Source organism: Myotis brandtii, unplaced genomic scaffold (genome assembly GCF_000412655.1).
Source record: "Myotis brandtii unplaced genomic scaffold, ASM41265v1 scaffold230, whole genome shotgun sequence".
Taxonomy (NCBI): domain Eukaryota; kingdom Metazoa; phylum Chordata; class Mammalia; order Chiroptera; family Vespertilionidae; genus Myotis; species Myotis brandtii.
The window spans coordinates 1,128,989-1,149,714 of NW_005358650.1; the positions used below are offsets into that span (position 1 = coordinate 1,128,989).

Genomic DNA, 20,726 nt, shown 5'->3' on the forward strand with positions numbered 1-20,726 from the left:
CAACAGTAGAAAACCCAACAATCCAGAAACCTTTACAGGTGGAAAAGACTTTGGGAAGTTTTCTCTTACACCTTTACCACCCCAGGTAAGGGGGAAAGGCACCAAGGAGATGCTAGAAACCTTAAGCAATGTGATAACTGTAGAGGAGTGTTTTTTCAAGTTGTTCTCTGTGGGGGTTTTTCTGTTTGTTGGTTTTTAATATTTTCCAAGAGCCTTCCAATCATTTGCGTCAGAGCAGTCTTACAAAGGATTTTATTTTATTTTATTTTTTTAAAATATATTTTATTGATTTTTTACAGAGAGGAAGGGAGAGGAAGAGAGATAGTTAGAAACATCGATGAGAGAGAAACATCGATTTAGCTGCCTCCTGCACACCCCCTACTGGGGATGTGCCTGCAACCAAGATACATGCCCTTGACCGGAATCGAACCTGGGACCCTTCAGTCCGCAGGCCAACGCTGTATCCACTGAGCCAAACCAGTCAGGGCCAAAGGATTTTATTGTTGCTATTTTATGGCTAAAATGAGTAGATAACAAAAATTAATTGCATAATAACATCACACATCGTAAAAGGCTTTGCAGTATGCAGAGCACATTCACTCATCTATCTCATCTCACTTGATCCACATAACTACATTCAAACATTGCTAAGCAAGGTCGTGAGGTAGACTTCTTAGTTAGGCTAGGGCTAGGACCTCTTCATTTGAACCCAACCTCGGGGTTATTTCTTTCATAGGCTACTGTGCGTCTGTTGAACCTGTAAATAAATGGGACGTGGGTGGTGGAACCAACATTTAAATCCCTGAGATTTAGCCCAGGTAGCTATTTGTGGTCTCCAGGTAGAGCTTAAGCAACAGAACACAGAGGAACAAACTTGATAAAACGTTTGCGGTTTAATTTAGCTGAAAAAATTAAAAATTATTTTAATTAAATTAATTGCTATTGTATCCTATATAACTGTACCTGGTATTAGTACTTCTTGCCAGTTTTGCTGTTAGAATTGGCATAATTGCTTTACAAGTTTTGTTATTTGTTAAATTAAAGGTTTATTTTTGTATCTCATGTTTAGTATCTGGAATAGAGCAGAAAAATTATGCCTGTGTTCCCTGGGGACTCATTGGAAATTGTACAGTGACATCTTCTGGGATTTAGTCTGGTGAGTTATATTTTGCCTTTTCTGTTTGTTAACCAGTTTTATAAACATATCATAATGTGTTTTAAGAATTACATGAACTGATAAATGTGAAATCTCAGTATATTACTGCAAAGATGTATATTATAATTATGAAAATTTTAATTATTAGATTTTTATTTAATTAGTTAAATTTTAATTGAGAACTGAAATTATTGTTGCAAAATGCTAACATATTTGAAAATTCCTTTTTTAATTCCTGTAAGATAAACGAGGTCTTATGGAATATTTCATAATATAGTAGTTAAGAGGTAGTTGCTCTAATTTCAAGGAAATTTTAGTAAAAACGATAGTCTCCAGAGACTGGCAAAAAGTTCTAGTGTATATTATTGTACATAAAGAATGGCAAGCAGGTGACTGAAAGAATATCATTTTCACTTAGTTGGATAGCAGTTCACTGCAAGTGTGACATTCCTTTTATCACACCATGAATTTAAACTTAAAAATATGCAATGCTGTTGTTTTCCTTTAGTTGTCTTTTTTCAGTCTGTGTATCTGTGCTGACACAGTTGTTCATATGGCTCCAAGTCTTTGAAGGGGGAAAAAAACTAATAATGACTCTGTAACTCTTTAGCATTTTATAGACTAGACTAGTGTGAATTCATGCTTTGGTGTGACATCCTACTAGGCCAATATCTTTATAAGTCCTTTTTTCAAACTACTTCGAGTGGTTATAATCTTTTAAAAAGGCAATTTCATGATAAATGATTTCCAGATGATCAGTCAGCCCCAGAATGAGTCAAAGGGACAATGGGGAAACACAAACAGTTTTGTTTGTTAAGTAGATATAGCTTAACAAATCTATGAAAATGCATTTTAAAACATTGAAAAAATGGAAACATTACTAATATTTTGTTTTGAAGAAAAGAGCAAGAAGTTTAACATCAGAAGTACAAAGTACTTTTAGAGGATGTTAAATAAGAATGTGGCTGGGTCACTGGCTCATAAAACTGAAATAAAGCACAAAATTTGGTCCTCCAATTTTTAAAATTCTTCAAATTGTATATTCTCAGAAACAGAAGGTATCTTAATGGTTGCCCACTCTATGTTTGAATACCTTAAGTGACAGGTCACTTACTACTTCTCAAGTTGGTTCATTTCCCCTTTTGCAGCTCGGCTAGAATGTCCTTCTGTTTACATATATAACTACATCTATAACTGTGTGTACATATGTGTACATATGTATACATATGTATCTGGAAAGATGTAGATACTCACACACTCTTGTAGCTACAGGAATAGAAAATTCAGAGGATCATCAAAAAACTTGGAAATATGTCACAGCTTATTTTATTTTTAAAGTCAGACTTATTAAAATATAATTTATATACAGCAAAATTCACCCTGTTAAGGTATAGAGTTTGATGAGTTTTGACAGATATAATCAATTGTGTATTGACCACTTCAGTCAATATAGAAAATACTGTCACCGCCCTCCAAAAATTCCCTTTACCACTTTGTAGTTCATCCCCTTCCCCCAACCCCATCCCTAGGCAGCCATTGATTGATTTCTGTGCCATAGTTTTGCATGTTCCAGAATGTCATGTAAGTGGAATCACACAGCATGTAGCATTTTCTGTCTGCTCCTTTCACTGACTGTAAACCTAGATTGCTCCTTTCCATTGCCGAATGGTATTTTATTGTATGGACGGAGCACAGTTTATCCATTTTCCTGTTGGTGGACGTTTGCTTTGTTTCCACGTTTGATGATTATGAATGAAGCTGTTGTAAACGGTCACATTCAGTTATTTGTGTGAACATATAGTTTCATGTGTCCTAGGTTAATATCTACAAGTAGGGTACGTGGGTTGTTTAGTAATCATTTATTTAAATTTGTAAGGAACTGTCAAACTGTTTTCCAAAGTGGCTGTACCTGAGGCTTCTGAGAAGCTAAAATAACTGCACCAAAGTGTATGTAGATGAGGGACCTGATTCTCATTCAGCACAGGTTTATTTTTATTTTGTATCCAGTTTTAACAAGTTTGGTTAGCAGATTTATTTAAAACCCACAGTGTATTAGGAACAGTAAACTTGAAGGCCTTAGGAATAGGTGTTAGCAATTGGTCCCTAATCTGATGGTCACTGATATGACTAATACTATTGGTTTAAAAAAAAAAAAAAGGTGGGGCCAGAACTCATAGGGGTGAAATTCTTCTGTCTGACAAGGTCCCAGACATGAAGGTTTCTTATAATCACCTGGCGATCTTTTACAATTCAGAGCCCAGGCGAATTAAGTCACGATCCGGGTAGAGCACAGACCTCAGTGTTTTTTTGCAGCTCCTTAGATGATGTCAGTGTAGGCAGGGTTGGAACCACATGGTGGTTAGAAGCACAGCAGCAGGATGAACTCAGGAGCACTGAACTTGGAGCCAGCAGCCTGGGACTGCCTGCCTGGCTCTGGGCAAATCCCTGCCTTGTGCCTTCAGGGTTGTCTGCTCTGTAATCGGAGGTTCCAGGTAGGTGAACTCCAAGATGATTCTGCACTACAATGTGATGGTTCTTGATATTATTAACCTCATAATAGCCATGCTTAAGAGACTCCATTTCCCAAGCAATGGCTCTATTCTGAACAGTTTGTTTCAGGTACCTCTTAAACAGAATTCTGTTCACATGATGCCATTTTCGTTCAGTATATTTTAGACAGTTATGTTATATCTGTTTTCTCTTAAGTGATATTGCTGTAGGTTTCTAAAAACAGTTCAAGCATATGGAGCAGTTTTTTTTGTTGTTGTTACTGAGGGTGACTTTTTTTTGATAAGCCTGATATAAAAAAAAATTCAGTACTTCTTTGTATAACAGTTGTGAAACTTATCAGCTATTTTCAGAGATGGTCTAAGGACTAAGGCATCTAGGTTATATTTTAAAAATGTTGCTCCTTTTGCCAAATGTATAGGGAGTTGTTCAGAGCTGATCAGTTGCCATACAGGTCACAGTGCTTTAAATGTGCTCATCTTGGTGCATCAGGTTCCCCTGCATGTGTACTGAGGTTTGGATATTTGCTTTAGTTTCAGCCAAAATTCCCAGTGGCGTGCTGCACCCATTGTTTTTAAAATGTGCACTGTGTACATTTTTCTGGTAAATGTTAAAGTGTTACTTGTCTCATGTTGTCTAGTTTGAATCCTCGTATATTTCAAGGAAATATAGTGGTACCTGTGAACATGGCCAGGTCTTTCATATGTGTTATAAATGTACTTCAGTATCATTGCTACTGATTGGACTGTGAGAGAATGTGATATTGAAGAACCTTAGGTGTCATTTGAAGAATTACGTTTGTTCCTGGTACTTGTTTAAGAAACTGAGTTTTAAAAGCATTGTTCAACTACAAGTTGACTTTTGTTTCTTTTTCTGTTTTAGACTCTTCTATCTACTACAATCTTGCTGCTTCTGTTATTATAACAACACCTTTTCTGTTTCCTGTTGCCAGTGTTTATTTTTGCTTTTAACTATCCATGAAAGGCACTAATGGAAGACATAGGGTATTGCTGGTTTCTGACTTTTAGTGCTCTGCATTGCAGAAGTTAGCATTGGACCTGAGTTAGCATTGGACCCGATTTCTCAGTTCACATTTATTCTTATTGCTGCACTGGGGGTGCTGCCTGTTGCACATATCTGCATTGTATACCAGAGTGCTTTGTAATCATTTATCTTGCAAGCATGCTTTTTTTGATACAAGGTTATTTTAGAATATGAAACAAATGCTTAGTCGTGAATAAGTTTGTTAAAAACTTACAAGCAGATTTGTCATGGTAAAATGTGAAGAATTTGTTGCTAAAACACAGGCCATCTCCAGTTGTAGTCATTCATTCCCGATGGATGACTTTTAATAAGAAATTTTGCAGTCTAAAATATTGGACATCCATATATCAAGATATGCTGACTTTGAGATCATTAGGTCTTTACTACCTTAAGCATCACCCTTTTTATGTAGATTTCCAGAATTAGAAAATACCTAGACTTCCTCTATTTCAGGTAGGACAGTACATATGCCACTTAGAGAAAGTTGATTCTGTAACTACTGTCAGGTTCTTGCCCCAATATTTAAATCCAGTCAGGAAATTATCAGGAATTTAACCGCATAGAAAGTTTTTCTTTTCAGTCACATTGAAGAAGTTAGCATTCCACCCAGCTCAAAATGAAATATTCTCCAGTCATTGTTCCCTTGTCTGAAACCCAAGGCTCCACATAATGGATGTTCTTTAGAAAGGCAATATGTAAGTGGAAAGGATCTTAAAAAAAAAATCTAAGCAATTTGTAGAAGTTCTGGTTGTACCCTTCTCATTCCTACTTCAATATCTGGAGCTGGAGATGTTCTTGTACATATGACTACCCTATAGAGACCAATGGAACCACCTAAAAGATCTATTAGTTTTGAGACTATGCTATAGTTTGGAGAGAAGTATTGATGCTTTATAGCTAAAAAATGCAAACAAATTTTCAACCCTTAGAATTATTCACTTAGAGATGTTCACTGTATATTACAGCTATGTATGTAAAGATTTAGAACGAGCATTTTCGTGTTCCAGATTCACTTAGAGATGTTCACTGTATATTACAGCTATATATGTAAAGATTTAGAACGAGCATTTTCGTGTTCCAGTGCAGCAAGACTCTGGTTCAGAAATTTTACATTGGGTATTGACCTTAGTTACTTATTTGTGAAGAGGGTATTGGCAGTGCTTATTTCTTTTAACTTTTTTGTTAAATCATGTTTTCTACCTGGAGTATGTTGTTCATGTCATTCTAGTATGTTGGTTTCTTATACCAGACCGCTTGGTTGAAATTTCCAGAGTTCTTAAACCACATCTAATTGAGAATGTAGGTTAAATCATTGTCTGTCAGGTGGATGCCTGAAGATCCTGTTGGTTATTTTACCCACACCAGGTAATGTTTTTTATGGTGTTTTTGGCTGCTGGAAACTTAACCAGTGATAGTTTTCATCTAACAGTGATATCTAGTTCATGCCACACATTGCCTCACTCCACTTTTCTAATTTTCTAGGTACTTATTTTCTAGTTGCTATGTAACTTTTGCCTTTTATTCTCAAACCTTTGTATCCTACCGTCATTTATCCTTAACCCTGAGAGATTCTAGGAATTCCTGATGGTCTGCCTTGATGCAGCAGGATTGACTTCATGCGGGAACGCATTTTTGATGATCCTATTGTCCACTATTCTTTCCTGTGACTTTGTACACCATTAACTTGCTTAGCAATTTTTCTCCCTCATAGGGAAAAAAAAAAGTGACTTTCAGCCTAGCCTCTGTTTGAATTATTACCCAATTCAGAATGGGTGGGATGTGAAACACGGATTTTAGGAAGTTCATAATACACCAAGTGCAAATTCTGTAAGGTGGCTGGTGGAAATCCTTGGACTGTCATAGACTGCCAGATTTGGAAGAGACCTGGGCCAGTGCCACTTAACGCGACTGATGCTTGAGTGTCACCACCCGGGTAACTACTCGGGAGGGCGCTCAGTCTGTGTGTTTGCTCCCTTGCCTCCACAGCCCTGGTTGTTTGGGCCTCACTGACCCTCCTCTGCTTGTCTTTTCAGAATAAAGTATCAGAATCACTTCTGCCTGTCAGGTTACACAGGTTGGAGGCCTTCCGATAAGCTGTTCCCTTGTGCTCTTATCTGGATAACAGAATTCGCAAGAAAGGGAGGGTTAGTTTGTCATTTGGCTTAGAGTAAACATTTGTTTCTTCAGCATAAAATTGGATGAAGCTTCAGACGGCCCTCTGAAGTTTATGAGATGAGAAATCTTTAGGTTTTGGTATGCAGATCAAAGTAGCCGGTAGTCACCTACTTCCATCCTCTCCGTAGAGAAATAAATTACACAATCAAATACAAATTTGTCTTTACAGTAATAAAATAGAAAAAGCCAATTACTTTAAATCTAGAAGGGTTGAGAGGCTAAGGTGTTTTGGTTAAATTAAAATTGTAAATACTCTAAGATTTAGAGTACAATGTAAGTAAAACTATATTGATCCCTTTAGCATTTGTTTTAACTCAGGAATTAAACTTAATTTTCAGTTGACATATAGATGTGGACTGTCGTAAAGGCAGGATGGCATCTGGTAACTTCATAGTCTTGGTTTATTTATTTTCTAATGAAGGAAGTGCAGCATGCAAATGAAGGAATAAGGTTGTGACTTTCTTTAGGTTTCTAATTGCTTGGATTAAAAAAAAATGTTTTAATTGGCCCTAGCTGGTTTGGCTCAGTGGATAGAACATTGGCCTGTGGACGGAAGGGTCCTTCCTGGGTTTGATTCCAGTCAAGGGCACCTACCTGGGTTGCAGGCTCCTCCCCGGCCCGGGCCCTGATAGGGACTCGTGCAGGAGGCAACCAATCGATGTGTTTCTCTCACATTGATGTTTCTCTCTGTCTTTTCCTCTCTCTCCCACTCTTTCTAAAAATCAATGGAAAAATATCCTCAGGTAAGGATTTAAAAACTATATAAATATATGTTTTAATTGATTTCAGAGACAGGAAGGGAGAGGAAGAGTGGGATAGAAACATCAGTGATGAGAGAGAATCATCGATGGGCTGCCTCTTTCACACCCCCAACTGTGGATCGAGCCTGTAACACGGGCATGTGCCCTGAGTGGACATTGAACCGTGACCTCCTGGTTCATAGGTCCATGCTCAGCCTCAGAGCCACATAGGCCGGGCTCTAATTGCTTGGCTTTTAAACAGATACCCAGATTTTAGGAAATGCATCAATTAGGAAAAGGTTTTGTTTTACAAAAGGATTCATAAGAATTATTTAATATAATAACCTTTTTCAATAAATATTTAATCTTAAAATCAATTACTACATGACATGATTATAGTAAGCAATCTGACATACTTAAAACTGTGTTATCTACATCTAATTGAGGATCAAGTAGAAATAAACTTTCTCAGAAATGCCATTGTCATTCAGGTTCCCTTAGTATTTTATTTTCCAAAATTTGATTTATCTGTGATTTTCTAGAATCTGGCCATTATTTGTGGTACTTCTTGTCAATGAGATTTCCAAACAATGTAATGAGATTATTGTGATGAATAATATTAGTATTCTTCATTCATTATGAATTCTTCTGCCATTTACTAAATGGTTCAAAAGTGTAGTGTCCTAGATGGCATGTTTTATGATTAAATGTTCTAAAATAACATCTGATATTTTATATATGTTTCATATTAAAAATGATTTGTTGTATTTAGGATTAACTTTTAAAGTACAAAATGGTTAATTTTGCGTAATTCATTGGGAACATGGAAGGAGGAACATTTACAAGGTTTGGGGGAACCTTCCACTGAGACTTCGCCTTACCATAGAAAAGCTTTTTAGGCGTACATTGAATCTTTGCAGAAATGGATTAGCTTTTATCGTTTTCATTATATGCCCCGTAAACACAGTTGAAAAGAATTGCAGGTTGAAGAGCTGAGCACGTATTTTTAATCATATGATGGAAAATGAAAAGATTTTAATTTTCATATTGGAAAGAGTTTGTAGATTCTTGTGAAACTGTGTATGATTATTCTTATTTGCTTAATGTTGAGATCTGTATTTGATTTGCTTAATATCGCTTCAAGTAGTAAACTTGGCATGATTGAATGGAGCACTGGTTTTAGAGAAGTATTGTTACCTGTAGGCTTCTCCTTACTTTCAACTTTAATTTAACCTGCCTTGAGTTCCTAGAGGCAGAGAAGTAGTAGTCATTTCATGCCTGCTCTGGAACGTGTAGTAGACAGATAAAAATCTGTCCAATGTACATTGGCTGTTTTCCAGGCCAGAGTTACTTCATGCTCCTTCAGCCTTCTAAAATGACCCAGCTTGGACCAAGGTTCTGCGCGTTACACTCTTCTAATCTGTCTGTCTACTTTTAGGAGTGTGCAGACTGGTGCCTAAAATGGAAGTAGATGTTAATGGAGAGGCCAGAAGTACCCTGAGCACCCTGCCCTTGCCCGTGGCTGAGGTGAGCTCCCCAGGGAAGGCAGAGGCCGAGAAGCCCCGCTGCTCCAGCACACCGTGCTCGCCGATGCGCCGGACGGTCTCAGGCTACCAGATCCTCCACATGGACTCGAACTATTTGGTTGGCTTCACTACTGGCGAGGAACTCCTGAAGTTAGCCCAGAAGTGCACAGGAGGTGAAGAGAGTAAGGGAGAAGCTGTGCCTTCCTTGCGCTCCAAGCAGCTGGATGCAGGACTTGCACGTTCCTCTCGTTTATATAAAACCAGAAGTAGGTACTACCAACCGTATGAGATTCCAGCTGTCAATGGCAGGAGGCGAAGGCGGATGCCCAGCTCAGGAGACAAGTGCACTAAATCTTTACCTTATGAACCTTATAAGGCCCTCCATGGGCCCCTGCCTCTTTGTCTTCTTAAAGGTAAGAGGGCTCACTCCAAATCTCTGGACTACCTCAATCTAGATAAAATGAGCATCAAGGAGCCAGCTGACACAGAAGTGCTACAGTACCAGCTTCAGCACCTAACCCTCAGAGGGGACCGTGTGTTTGCTAGGAATAACACATGAATGACCTGCGGAATGTGTAAACCAGTTTATGACAGCCTACACTCGGCCAGAAAAAGCCCACTGTTGGACTCTGTACAGGACTCTCCACATTATAGATGGTTATATCTGCTAAGTGTTCCAGGAACATAAAAATTGTTCGGATCAAATTTGAATACAGAAATAAAATCACAGGTACTTGGGGAGAAATCATTCTAGAGCACGCAACTACAAAGAAAACAGAATGTTGACCATTAGTTTGTATAGCTTTTTAGCTGGGAAAAAAGGCTTGGTACGGTAAGATCTTTATGATCCTAACGCTCGAAATGGGAATGCTATCTGCTCGGTTGTTGCTGACATGGTATGATTCATTAGAAATTCTTATCTTAAGTACTCAAGTACTTCTTTAATCTCTGTATTTTACTATACAATGTATGTCATGATTTGTTTTATGAAATTTAGAACTTGAACATTGCTGAATTTTGGACCACTTTTTATTTTTAAATATTGAGTTTAAATATTTTATAACTGGTTTTGCACTGGAAAAAAAAACAACAACTAACATTTCCAATTGACACAAGAGCATAATCTTTCTTCACTTGCCTCAATAATATTATTGAGCAATGAATTTTTTATTTCCGCATGGAAAGTTACTGATCTCTATGGCTGTAAAATATTTCTTTATAGTGTTAACATGTCTTAATAAAATTAAATTTGGGATACAAAGTATTTATTTTACAATAGGTGGGGGGAAGGGGAAGCTTTTCCAGAAAGTTTCCAATATGAAGTTTTCATGAGTTGAAAAAGTTTCCTTTGGGCTTATTTTCTAATTTAAAATTCATCTGGAACTTTAAAATGGAAAGGATTCTTTTAATTGTGGATTATAGGCATAATACTGTTTGCATCTGAATGTTCTGTAAGTGAATGGAACTTTAATAGAGGAATTCATGATTTCTACTATCGAATGCTTAATCAAAGTATGAAGTGATACCATTCAGCATGGCATCGGGTCATCCCAGTTTTAGGTTTTTGCCGCGCAAGCACTCATTGAAATTCCAGTTTCTAGGATTAGTGTAGGAGCCTAAAGTGCTCTGCAGATTTAATAGGTTAAACCTGGATTACTTACCAATTTATGTCAATTGCACTGGTTTAATTTGTTGCTAAAGAAATACTGTCCTGGCTTTAGTAACAAATACAGCTCAACTATTCTTGAATATATTTTGAAAAAAAAATGTATGTCACTTACCTTTTTTAAAAGTTTCTATTTCTTTTATTTTTTGACTCTTGAAGGTGCAATTTATTACTGAATTGGCATTTCTGGCAGCATAGAACTGCTTATTTTAAAGTTTATTTTGGGGGCTGTGAGTTTCTTGGGTGTTAGCACTCTTGCTTATAAAATAAGAACACCTTTTAATTAATGAATGGGCCATTCCTGGTGCAGTTGTGACTTTTCTTTAGCCGGAATGAATGGCAAACTATTTAGAGCAGAATAAGTATTAGAAACCCCTAGGAACTCTTAATCAACATTTATTCTGCTTTCACTGAGGCAGACCTTATGAAAGAACCTTGGTGAAGTTGGCCCATAACTTACTGATTTGATCAGATTTCTTGGTGGGCTGGAAATTTTCAGCTGTTGATACTTTAATGTAAATTGCACCTTTGTAACATATTGACAAATGGTCACTAAGATTAACCATCTCTATACAGTCATTAGTTTGACAAGAAATAGAATCCTGTCAGATGCCAAAGAGTTGGGATTTTTACGTTTAATGATTAGACATCGTTATTTATTGATGATTTACCCTGTGGAACTGTATTATTTCTAACTATGAAATAAAAGGGTGATGTAAACACACATTGTTGTGTGATGCTTTAAACGAGGTCCACCATCAATAGGCTGGTTGCCGTGCAAGAATTCCACCTAAGCACTTATTTTTAGGCCCTGTTTTTGTTTTGAAAAGTTACTTTTGGTGCTCCTCCACATTTCAAGGTAAAGGATGTATTCATGGCAATGATTGTATTCTGTGTACCTGTGAGAGCTGTCTCTGCCTGTGCACCTAAATAATTTCTTGAGCTAAATAAAAATATGTAGCTTTTTGTTTTGTTTTGTTTTTCCCTTAAAGACAAGTAAAACTCTGTGGCAAAAATGAATGGGTTAAAGTTGGAGATATGGCACATTTGCTATGTCTGATTAGTAAAGATGCATAACTTTTAAGTTTGATTTCCTAGAAAGTTTTGAAACTCTAGGTCAGTAGTTTTCAAAATGTGATTGCAGAGCCCCTTCCTTCATTCCTTCTTGGTTTCTCTGCACTCCATGGCCTGGTGCTCCTGTGGTAGATGCTGTCCTAGCGAGAAAAAAGGTTAGGCTGGGTCTCTTTTATCTGAAAAAGGTCCCATATCATTTAGTCTTTGAACGTGTTATGTTTTTGAACTCCCCCCACCATTTTTATTCAATTGAATATTCCATACTAAACAGAGCACACTTCTGGTCATATAGACTGATGATGTTATCTTCTAGTATTTGCCCTTAAATACATTGCAGTACCACAGAACTTTAAGTTTTCTTTTCAAAAATATGTTCTAGAGCAGCGGTCACCAACCGGTGGTTCACGGACGACTGGAGGTCCGTGAGGTCCGAAAGGTTGGCGACCGCTGTTCTAGAGGCCCGGCTGATGCATAAAGTAGCTCTAGAATTTCAGTCCTCGCCTCAGACTTGCTCCCCTGACTTCCATCCAGTTGCATGTGCACCTCTGGTTCCTGGGCTCCTCTGGCCTTCAGTCAGGGACCAAAAGACTCAGGGGAGAAATTAAAATCTAAACTCATTTGGAACCCAACATTTGGTTTCAGGGCCCATCACGTCCTGTCCATTGCCTATGATGCCCATGTGTGGGGCACTGTCTTTTCTCTTCCTTGAGATGCTTATTTCAATGATTTTAATATTTGGGGCTTGAGGAAGCTTTTTTTTTTAGAAGATTCTACATTAACTTTTAAAGGTAAACTGGCCTTTTCATTAAAGAAAGAACACTTCTTGAGATCTTGAGAAAAGCAACCTATTTTTAGTTATTTTCTCATTCTAACATACTTTTATTTCAGAAAGGCTTTTATTCCATTATAACCATTGACATTATTTCAAGGAAACTTTTCAATGACCTTGGCCTAAGCGTTTGTTCTCGGTCATAGAAAGTAGGAGAGACTGGCAAGCCCATTAATAGCAGGAATACTCTAGAAGAGTTGTGCTGGAGAGAGAGCAAGGGTGTGCGTTACAGGGTAGAGGGATAGCAAGTAGTAAGTAAAGTTGGCTTTTAAACAATACGATTTGATTAGAGAAAAATTGATGAAGATTGCCTTGGAAATATAATAAATGTGATTAGAAAGCCAGAAGTGGAGGTTGTCAGCACTTAATGATGCACTTCACTTTGTAATGTGCTTCTTTAAATAAGAAAAATGAGGGATTTTTCTGGCCAAGGAGAACAGTACTAGAAACAAATCAAGAATGGGTTTGATTTATTAGTTTGTTTGCCGAGCCCCTAGGACACTTTGTTACTCTAATGGAGGGGAGATGTTGAATTTGTCTTCTCATCATTGTGAAATGATTTTTTTTTAAGAGAAAAAGTCTAAAACCATATCTCCTAAATGTTGTCAACCCTGGTTTTGTGGTTGTCTTTGATGTACCAATTTTTGGGAGAGCACAGGGTGAGAAAAGAAACTCTAATCAGAAGAATGCAGCATCTATTGCAGCGGTTCTCAACCTGTGGGTCGTGACCCCTTTGGGGGTCGAACGACCCTTTCACAGGGGTTGCCTAAGACTATCGGAAAACACATATATAATTACATATTGTTTTTGTGATTAATCACTATGCTTTAATTGTGTTCAATTTGTAACAATGAAAATACATCCTGCATATCAGATTTTTACATTACGATTCATCACAGTAGCAAAATTACAGTTATGAAGTAGCAACGAAAATAATTTTATGGTTGGGGGTCACCACAACATGAGGAACTGTATTAAAGGGTCGCGGCATTAGGAAGGTTGAGAACCACTGATCTATTGGAATGAAAAAGAGTTGCTCCAGTCAGTGGAATCCTTAAGTGATCCTGGCTGGCTGGCTTCTGGAGCGAAGAGCTTTGATGCTTTTGCTTTTGTAGAAAAGCTAGCATCACTTTCAAAGTCCCTGCTGAATGCTCTCAAGAACATTCTTACCGTGTGACCATGGGAAGAGGAGAGGGCACTGGGTTCATGATGACCTGGAGGTCTGACTCACCAAGGGAGAGTATTTTCACCAAACTTTTATGTAAAGGGGTTACACATAGACATGTATTAGGAATACTTTGAATCATCTGTCTTTGGCCTAACACTTTAATTAGGAATAGGAACTTATGCAGGAAGACATTCTTGAAGTAACGGAAATTCAGATTTTGGCTAAGTGGTTAGAGCCAAGATGGCAGATACTGAGCATGCATACCACCATACACCTCACCAATCCGTGTGACAGACATGGCTAATCCGTCAGTGCACAGACTCTGAGTCCAGATGTGGCCTCATTATCTTTCTTAAACCAGCCCTTTAGAGTAGCTGCTACTGAATTGATCAGCATTACACTGGAGATAAAACCTGTTTGCCCACCACACACCCTACCCTCCCCACCCCCACCTCCTGCAATGGATTATAGTGTGAATTGGAAAATAGTCTGAACATTTTTGAATAGGAGACCATTCTGGGTCCTCTCTTCTAACCAGAGAACAGAGGAGAATGGTCTCCATAACCATCACCCTTAAGATTGATTTCACCTTCAAGGACATGCTTCTTGAGGAAGAGGAGGGCAAGGTGGCATTAGATAAATGCCAAATGAGTGTTTTGTAGAATAAATAGTAATTTAAGAGAGAGGGAAAGTGAGGATCTTAAATCATCTGGGACTAAAATCTGAGAAAGAACTATCTTGTTCATTTTTCTTTCAGTAGGCTGACCAACTTACTGGATGTGCTCTCATTGTTTATCTGTGTAGCAGGTGGAAAAAAAACCAACCTTCATAGGGAAGTCTAGGAGATGAAAAATAGGAGAAGGCAGAAATCTCAAAGTAATTGAGTCTGAGAAGGAGCAGGGCATGCCAATAATGTTCAGCGGTTATTGCCACTATTCTTGGTGGCTGGCTAAGTTGGACTGACCCACTTTCTAGAAGAGTTAAGGTGGAGGCATAGTTAAAGAGCTGAAATACTGGAGTTGGAGATGAGGGGAGGTGAGAACTATGAGGGGATAAGTAAATGGATATTTTAGTGATTTTTTTTTCTCTTGTCCTGCAATTAATCCTGGGGTGTGGTGGGAATGACAGAGAAGGTTTGCTTTAATTATGTAAGGTCCAAAGTACATTTAAAAATATGTATTCTTGACATAATGTGTATGAGAAATTTATATGGAAAGTATTTTGCTCAAGAAGTTTCCTAATACAGATCATCTTTTGAAATGACCAATTAGAACCCTGCATTAGTTGGTAGATTTCTGTATTTTACTTTCTAATATTTATAATAAAGTTTGAGTTTTGTATTTTTTATTAACATTTCTCACATTTTTAGTGTAATGCTCATCTAATAAGAAATTGTTGTGGTTAAAGGAAAAATGTTTAAGGGATTCAGACATTATAGGTTTGAATATTGTTTTATGTTAGGTCATATAAGGTATTCCACTCAGCGTTCAAAAGATATTCATTACATGTGACAAAGTGACTTTTTTTTAAGAGGAAAAGGGCATATAAAATTATATTGGGTATAAATTCTGCCTCCTACCCCGAAATTCATTTCTTAAATGCTTGCTGGTTCAAGCACTCAAAGTGAAATAGACGGGGATTGTGTTTTTTCCTTCATGTTTTCTTGAAATCATTCCTTGCCTTTTTTTTTTTTTTTTTTTTTTTTTTTTGAGGATCCTTTTGACTAGACTAGAGATACCAGAGAATAAACAATTGAAAGCATGTCTTTCCCCACTGGGACAAGTTACTCTATAGAAATCCCAGGAAATGCTGCAAATGAGAATAGTTTCTAATTTGTGAAATAGAAAAACTGTGAGAGCTACCTCATTTGCATTACCCTAGAGCAGTGGTCGGCAAACTCATTAGTCAACAGAGCCAAATATCAACAGTACAACGATTGAAATTTCTTTTGAGAGCCAAATTTTTTAAACTTAAACTATATAGGTAGGTACATTGTTATTAACTTAATTAGGGTACTCCTAAGCTGGCCTTTGCTAAAAACGTCCTCAATCTGATTGAGTTACGTTCGCTGAGGTCGACCCTTTCCAACTCTCCCATCCACACTCGTCTTGTATACTTGTTTCGTCTATCTCCTTTCTATATGTTCATCCTCTCTATATGTCCAAACCATCTCAACATACCTTTCTCAATCCTCGACACTACATCTTTCACTTTACAACGTTCCCTAAAATTAACTTAATAAACTTTACTTAAAGTTTTAAGTTAACTTTGCACTGTATGTGCGCGCCCACACGTGGTATTTTGTGGAAGAGTCACACTCAAGGGGCCAGAGCCGCGGTTTGCCGACCACTGCCCTAGAGCTGTAGTATGGGTTCCTTGTATATTGATAACCAAATGTGTGATCTTAGGAGGCTCCAAACAGAATGCTCAGAGAACATGAGGGATTTTATATAAAGTATATAAAAAAACAAACAAACAAATTTTTGTTGAAATAGAACCAAACACCAAAGCAAGCTACTATATTTGTAGAAATTGATGCTCCTTCAAATTCATGATTCAACCTTTATTCATCCACCAAATATTTATTGTGATGACATTTTGTGCCCCCACAGTGATAAATCATGAGACTACAAGGTGCGTGAACACAGAAGCCATGGTCAAGAACAGATAGTTGCATTTTAAAATAAGTGCTGCTATAAAAATGGATTTTAAGATTTTTTTTTTAAGCACAGAGAGGAGAAAGTTCCTAATTCCACCGTAAGTGTAGGGAAAGCATCACCAGAGAAGTTTTGCTGGGGCCTGGAGGGTGAACAGGAGTTTGCCAGGTGGGTAGAAAGGTGGGGGCCTCCCAGGCAGAAGAGAATGCTGTGTGCGAGTATAAAACTGGAAAAGGCCTCATGGCTCATCCATTCTACTTTTCCGACTATCCAAACCTACCTAGACAGAAGTATGTCATATATCTTTCTAAAAATAAAAATCTCTAGAAAGGAAGTCATTGAGTTCGACCCACGTTTGCTGGTGAGGAATTTAGCAGTGACATTTCAAATCATGATAGTTAAACTGCCAAATAATATTTTGCAGTTAGTATTTCTCCTAATTCAACAACGTTTTTACCTTATGTAACTCCTCCAGCCTCGAGGACCCTCTCAGTTTTTGTGGGTTCCTGGCAGTCCACAGTTCTCATAGACATTAGCTGCACATGCATCTGGAAGAGGAATAATCGTTGGGGGACCACATCGCCAGTTTCAGGCCCTATTTGGGAACATAGCTGGAAACTGGGCCCTGAGAGAAGTCTGAAATGCTCTTTCTAGTGAAGGGAGCTGGGAGGAAAGGGACAGGTGAAATGTCTGGGGGCTATTATTTTTTTTAATCTAAAGAATTTTTAATAGTCCATGGCCTATTTCTCTATTCCTCTCTCTGCTCTAAGGAGCCAGCTATAAATGAAAAAATATATATATTGGAAGACCTAAAATGCTTGGCCCTTCACATAATGTTCTGTAATTGTGACAATCTTAATTTTGTGTGATTTAAAGATAAAGTCTCACCCACCCTGGCTTCACCACTTAAGTGCGGGATAAGTTTGATCATGTGCCTTAGTTCTATTTTTCTATAAAATGGGAAACATAATATCTATTTTACCCTTCTTGTGAGAATTAGACATAATGTATGTAATGTAAAATGCCCGTCACACAGTAGTTGCTACGTAAAGTGTAGCCATTGGCAGTAATAAAAACAATCTTTGAAACCCCTGGTTTCCCATGTCTTTATTCACCTCACAACTACTTTAAAAAGGTGCTAAGCAGTAAAATAAAAACATTGCTTTTATTTTTAAAATTTAAGGTTTTTTTGGATAAAATATTGCAAAACCTTGCAATGTATATGTGAGAGAGGGAGTGACAGGTGAAGATATGTTGCCTCTCACATCTGATTAATGAATTGATAAACTTGTGTTTTCTGAAGTGGGCTGTTGACATGTCACATGGTGTAAACATGATCCACTTGGGTTAGAAAGTACTAGGCCTATTTTAAAAATACTTTTTATCTTTTTACATTTTTTATTTGTTCTGATATGTCATACAGATAGTTTGCCAGTAGCAGTAATGCATAAAATATATAAATAAGTATATGTATGCTGGAGATATAAACACTTTTTTAAAACTTAAATGTCAAGACCATAGTTTGGAAATTGTTGATGTAAATGGCTACATCTATTATAACATGAAAAATGCTCTCTTTGAACATAATTACCTTTTTGAAATTTCATCTTATTAAATGTTTGAACATGGGCTTGAGATTTAGCAAGATTAAAAAATAAAGAGCTTGTTTAGATGTGTATGGGACATCTTATTTTGATTCTTATTCTACATCTCTTTGCTGATAATTTCTATCCAGTTCAGTAGTTTTAAAAATTTCTTGGATTTGCTTTCTATTTCCTAATATAAGGACTTGATACAAGTTGGGAAATAAAAGATAGCAGAACAGAACCCACCTGTCTCAGTAGGTTTCTGAGGTTTGTATTGTGAACTTTTCATATTTTTGGTCAGGGACTTCTGAACCATGTCATGAAGAATCCATTATTTGCAGAATCCATTATTTGTGCTTACAGTGTTCTTGGCTACGATTACTAGTGTCCTGTCTTTTAAGAGCATGCATGATACCACTTTACCCTGCAGAACTTTCTCCTTCTTACCCCAGAAATCTTTCAGGCAGCCATCTCTAATCATTTGAAGACTTTTTTCTTTTTTACAATATTAGCAGAATTTCTAATCTCATTCTTTGGCCTGGGACGCTGTTACAGAATATGTCTCTTCAGAGGTTGATTTCTCTAGCACTGACAGGTAAATTGTATTCTGGGGGCAGAGAGATTTTGTTCTGATACACTTTGTTTCCAGAAACTTTGGCAACAAAGGGATAAATACCAACTACAGAAAGTGTCTAGAAAGTGGCTTCTTCCTTTTCTTCTCCCTCTCCTTTTCTTCTTCCTGATGCTGATGCAACTTCTAAAGCCAGATTTGACTGTTCTTTTCTCTAGGCACAGGGTTAAGTGTGGTCCAAGGAGCTTGTTTCGGATAACCCACACATTGCTCTCTCCATCTTTAGGACCAGCTGGTGCTCATCAAACTGTACAGCATAGTACACCCTCGGAAACAATTATTTGCCCTAGTTAACTTTGCTACATGTTACTTTTTTAAAAAATTGTTTAAAGTATTACATATGTCTCCTTTTCCCCCGTCGACTCTCACCCCCCCAGGACAAGCCCCCAACGCCCCAGTGTTCGTGTCCATTGGTTATGCTAATATGCATGTATACAAGTTCTTTGGTTGATCTCTTACACCACCACCATCCCCTCCCCTCCCCTGCCTTCCCTCTGAGGTTTGACAGTCCATTCCATGTTTGTCTCTGAATCTATTTTTGTTCATCAGTTTATGTTGATCATTATATCCCACATATGAGTGAGACCATGTGATATTTATCTTTCTCTGACTGGCTTATTTTGCTTAGCATAATGCTTGTAAATTGTGCTGCTATGAACATAGGGGTGCATATGTCCTTTCTGATTGGTGTTTCTGGTTTCTTGGGATATATTCCTAGAAGTGGGATTACTGGGTCGAATGGGAGTTCCATTTTTAACTTTTTGAGGAAACTCCATACTGTCTTCCATAGTGGCTGCACCAGTCTGCATTCCCACCATCAGTGCACCAGGGTTCCTTTTTCTCCTCATCCTCGCCAGCACTTGTCCATTTGTTGATTTGTTGATGATAGTCATTCTGACAGGTGTGTGATGGTATCTCATTGTTGTTTTGATTTGCATATCTCAGATGATTTGTGACTTTGAGCATGTTTTCATGTATCTCTTGGCTTTCTGAATGTCCTCTTTCAAAAAGTGTCTATTTAGGTCCTTTGCCCATTTTTTGATTGGATTGTTTATCTTCCTTTTGTTAAGTTGTTATGTGTTCCCTGTAAATTTTGGAGATTAAACCCTTATCAGAGATAACATTGGCAAATATGTTCTCCCATGCAGTGGGCTTTCTTGTTGTTTTGTTGATAGTTTCTTTTGCTGTGCAGAAGCTTTTTATTTTGATGTAGTTCCATTTGTTTATTTTCTCTTTAGGTTCCACTGCCCTAGGAGCTGTATTGGTGAAGATATTGCTATGACATATGTCTGATATTACTACACGTTACTTTTATTTAATATGAAATCCCCATTCACAGCCTGCATCCATTTTTATCATTTCCTTACTCTCCTTATGAAGAATTAATACATGTACCAACACCTGCATGTTTAAATTCCTCTATTAGACTTGTTTTGCTGTCATCTCAGTGGCTGATCTGGTTTATAGTGTGTGTTTTTGTTTTTAGGGTTGTTTTTGTTTTGCCTAGGGTAAGTTGAGAGTCCAGAGGGGAAATTTTCAATGATTTCTGCTAGAGTTTTCTGGAGTTGCTAACAATGCCCTTGTTTGTCGTCGAGCCAAGATGCAAACTGGCTTTGACAAGGACTATTGGGAATTCAGCTTGTCTTCATTTTTCATAAAGAAATTATTAGCCATCTTTCGATCTTTATTCCAAAAGTGTCTTCTGCCTGGGACAGCTTAGTTTTTCATAGCTCCTGAAGTAAAATCAAATTTGGCTTTTCTATGTATAACTGTAGAATTCTTCATTCTGTGACAAAGCCACGAAATGGTCTTAATTCTCCCCTTTAAAGTTTGTAATAATATATCTCAGAGATGGACAAATTGGCAAAAAAATTTTTTTTAAATCAATTTTTATTTGGTTGCAAGTGTAAAAGGCAAAATCTGTCTGGCTCAAATCTGCATTCACTATACGTTTGTAGCTGCTAGT

At 37.5% G+C, this 20,726-nt stretch overlaps 1 protein-coding gene across 6 annotated transcripts in view; it reads left to right on the forward strand.

Moving 5' to 3' along the window:
• The window catches only part of LOC102262175 (chromosome unknown open reading frame, human C5orf30), a 106,959-nt gene that overhangs the window by 4,343 nt on the left and 81,890 nt on the right, over positions 1 to 20,726 (forward strand). For all 6 annotated transcript variants that reach the window (XM_014539874.1, XM_014539873.1, XM_005866431.2 and 3 more), the window contains exons 2-3: positions 1,070 to 1,156; positions 9,062 to 9,562. In XM_014539874.1, the coding sequence (XP_014395360.1) occupies positions 9,085 to 9,562 (478 nt within the window). In that variant the 5' untranslated portion in view covers positions 1,070 to 1,156; positions 9,062 to 9,084. The remainder of the gene's footprint in view (positions 1 to 1,069; positions 1,157 to 9,061; positions 9,563 to 20,726) is intronic.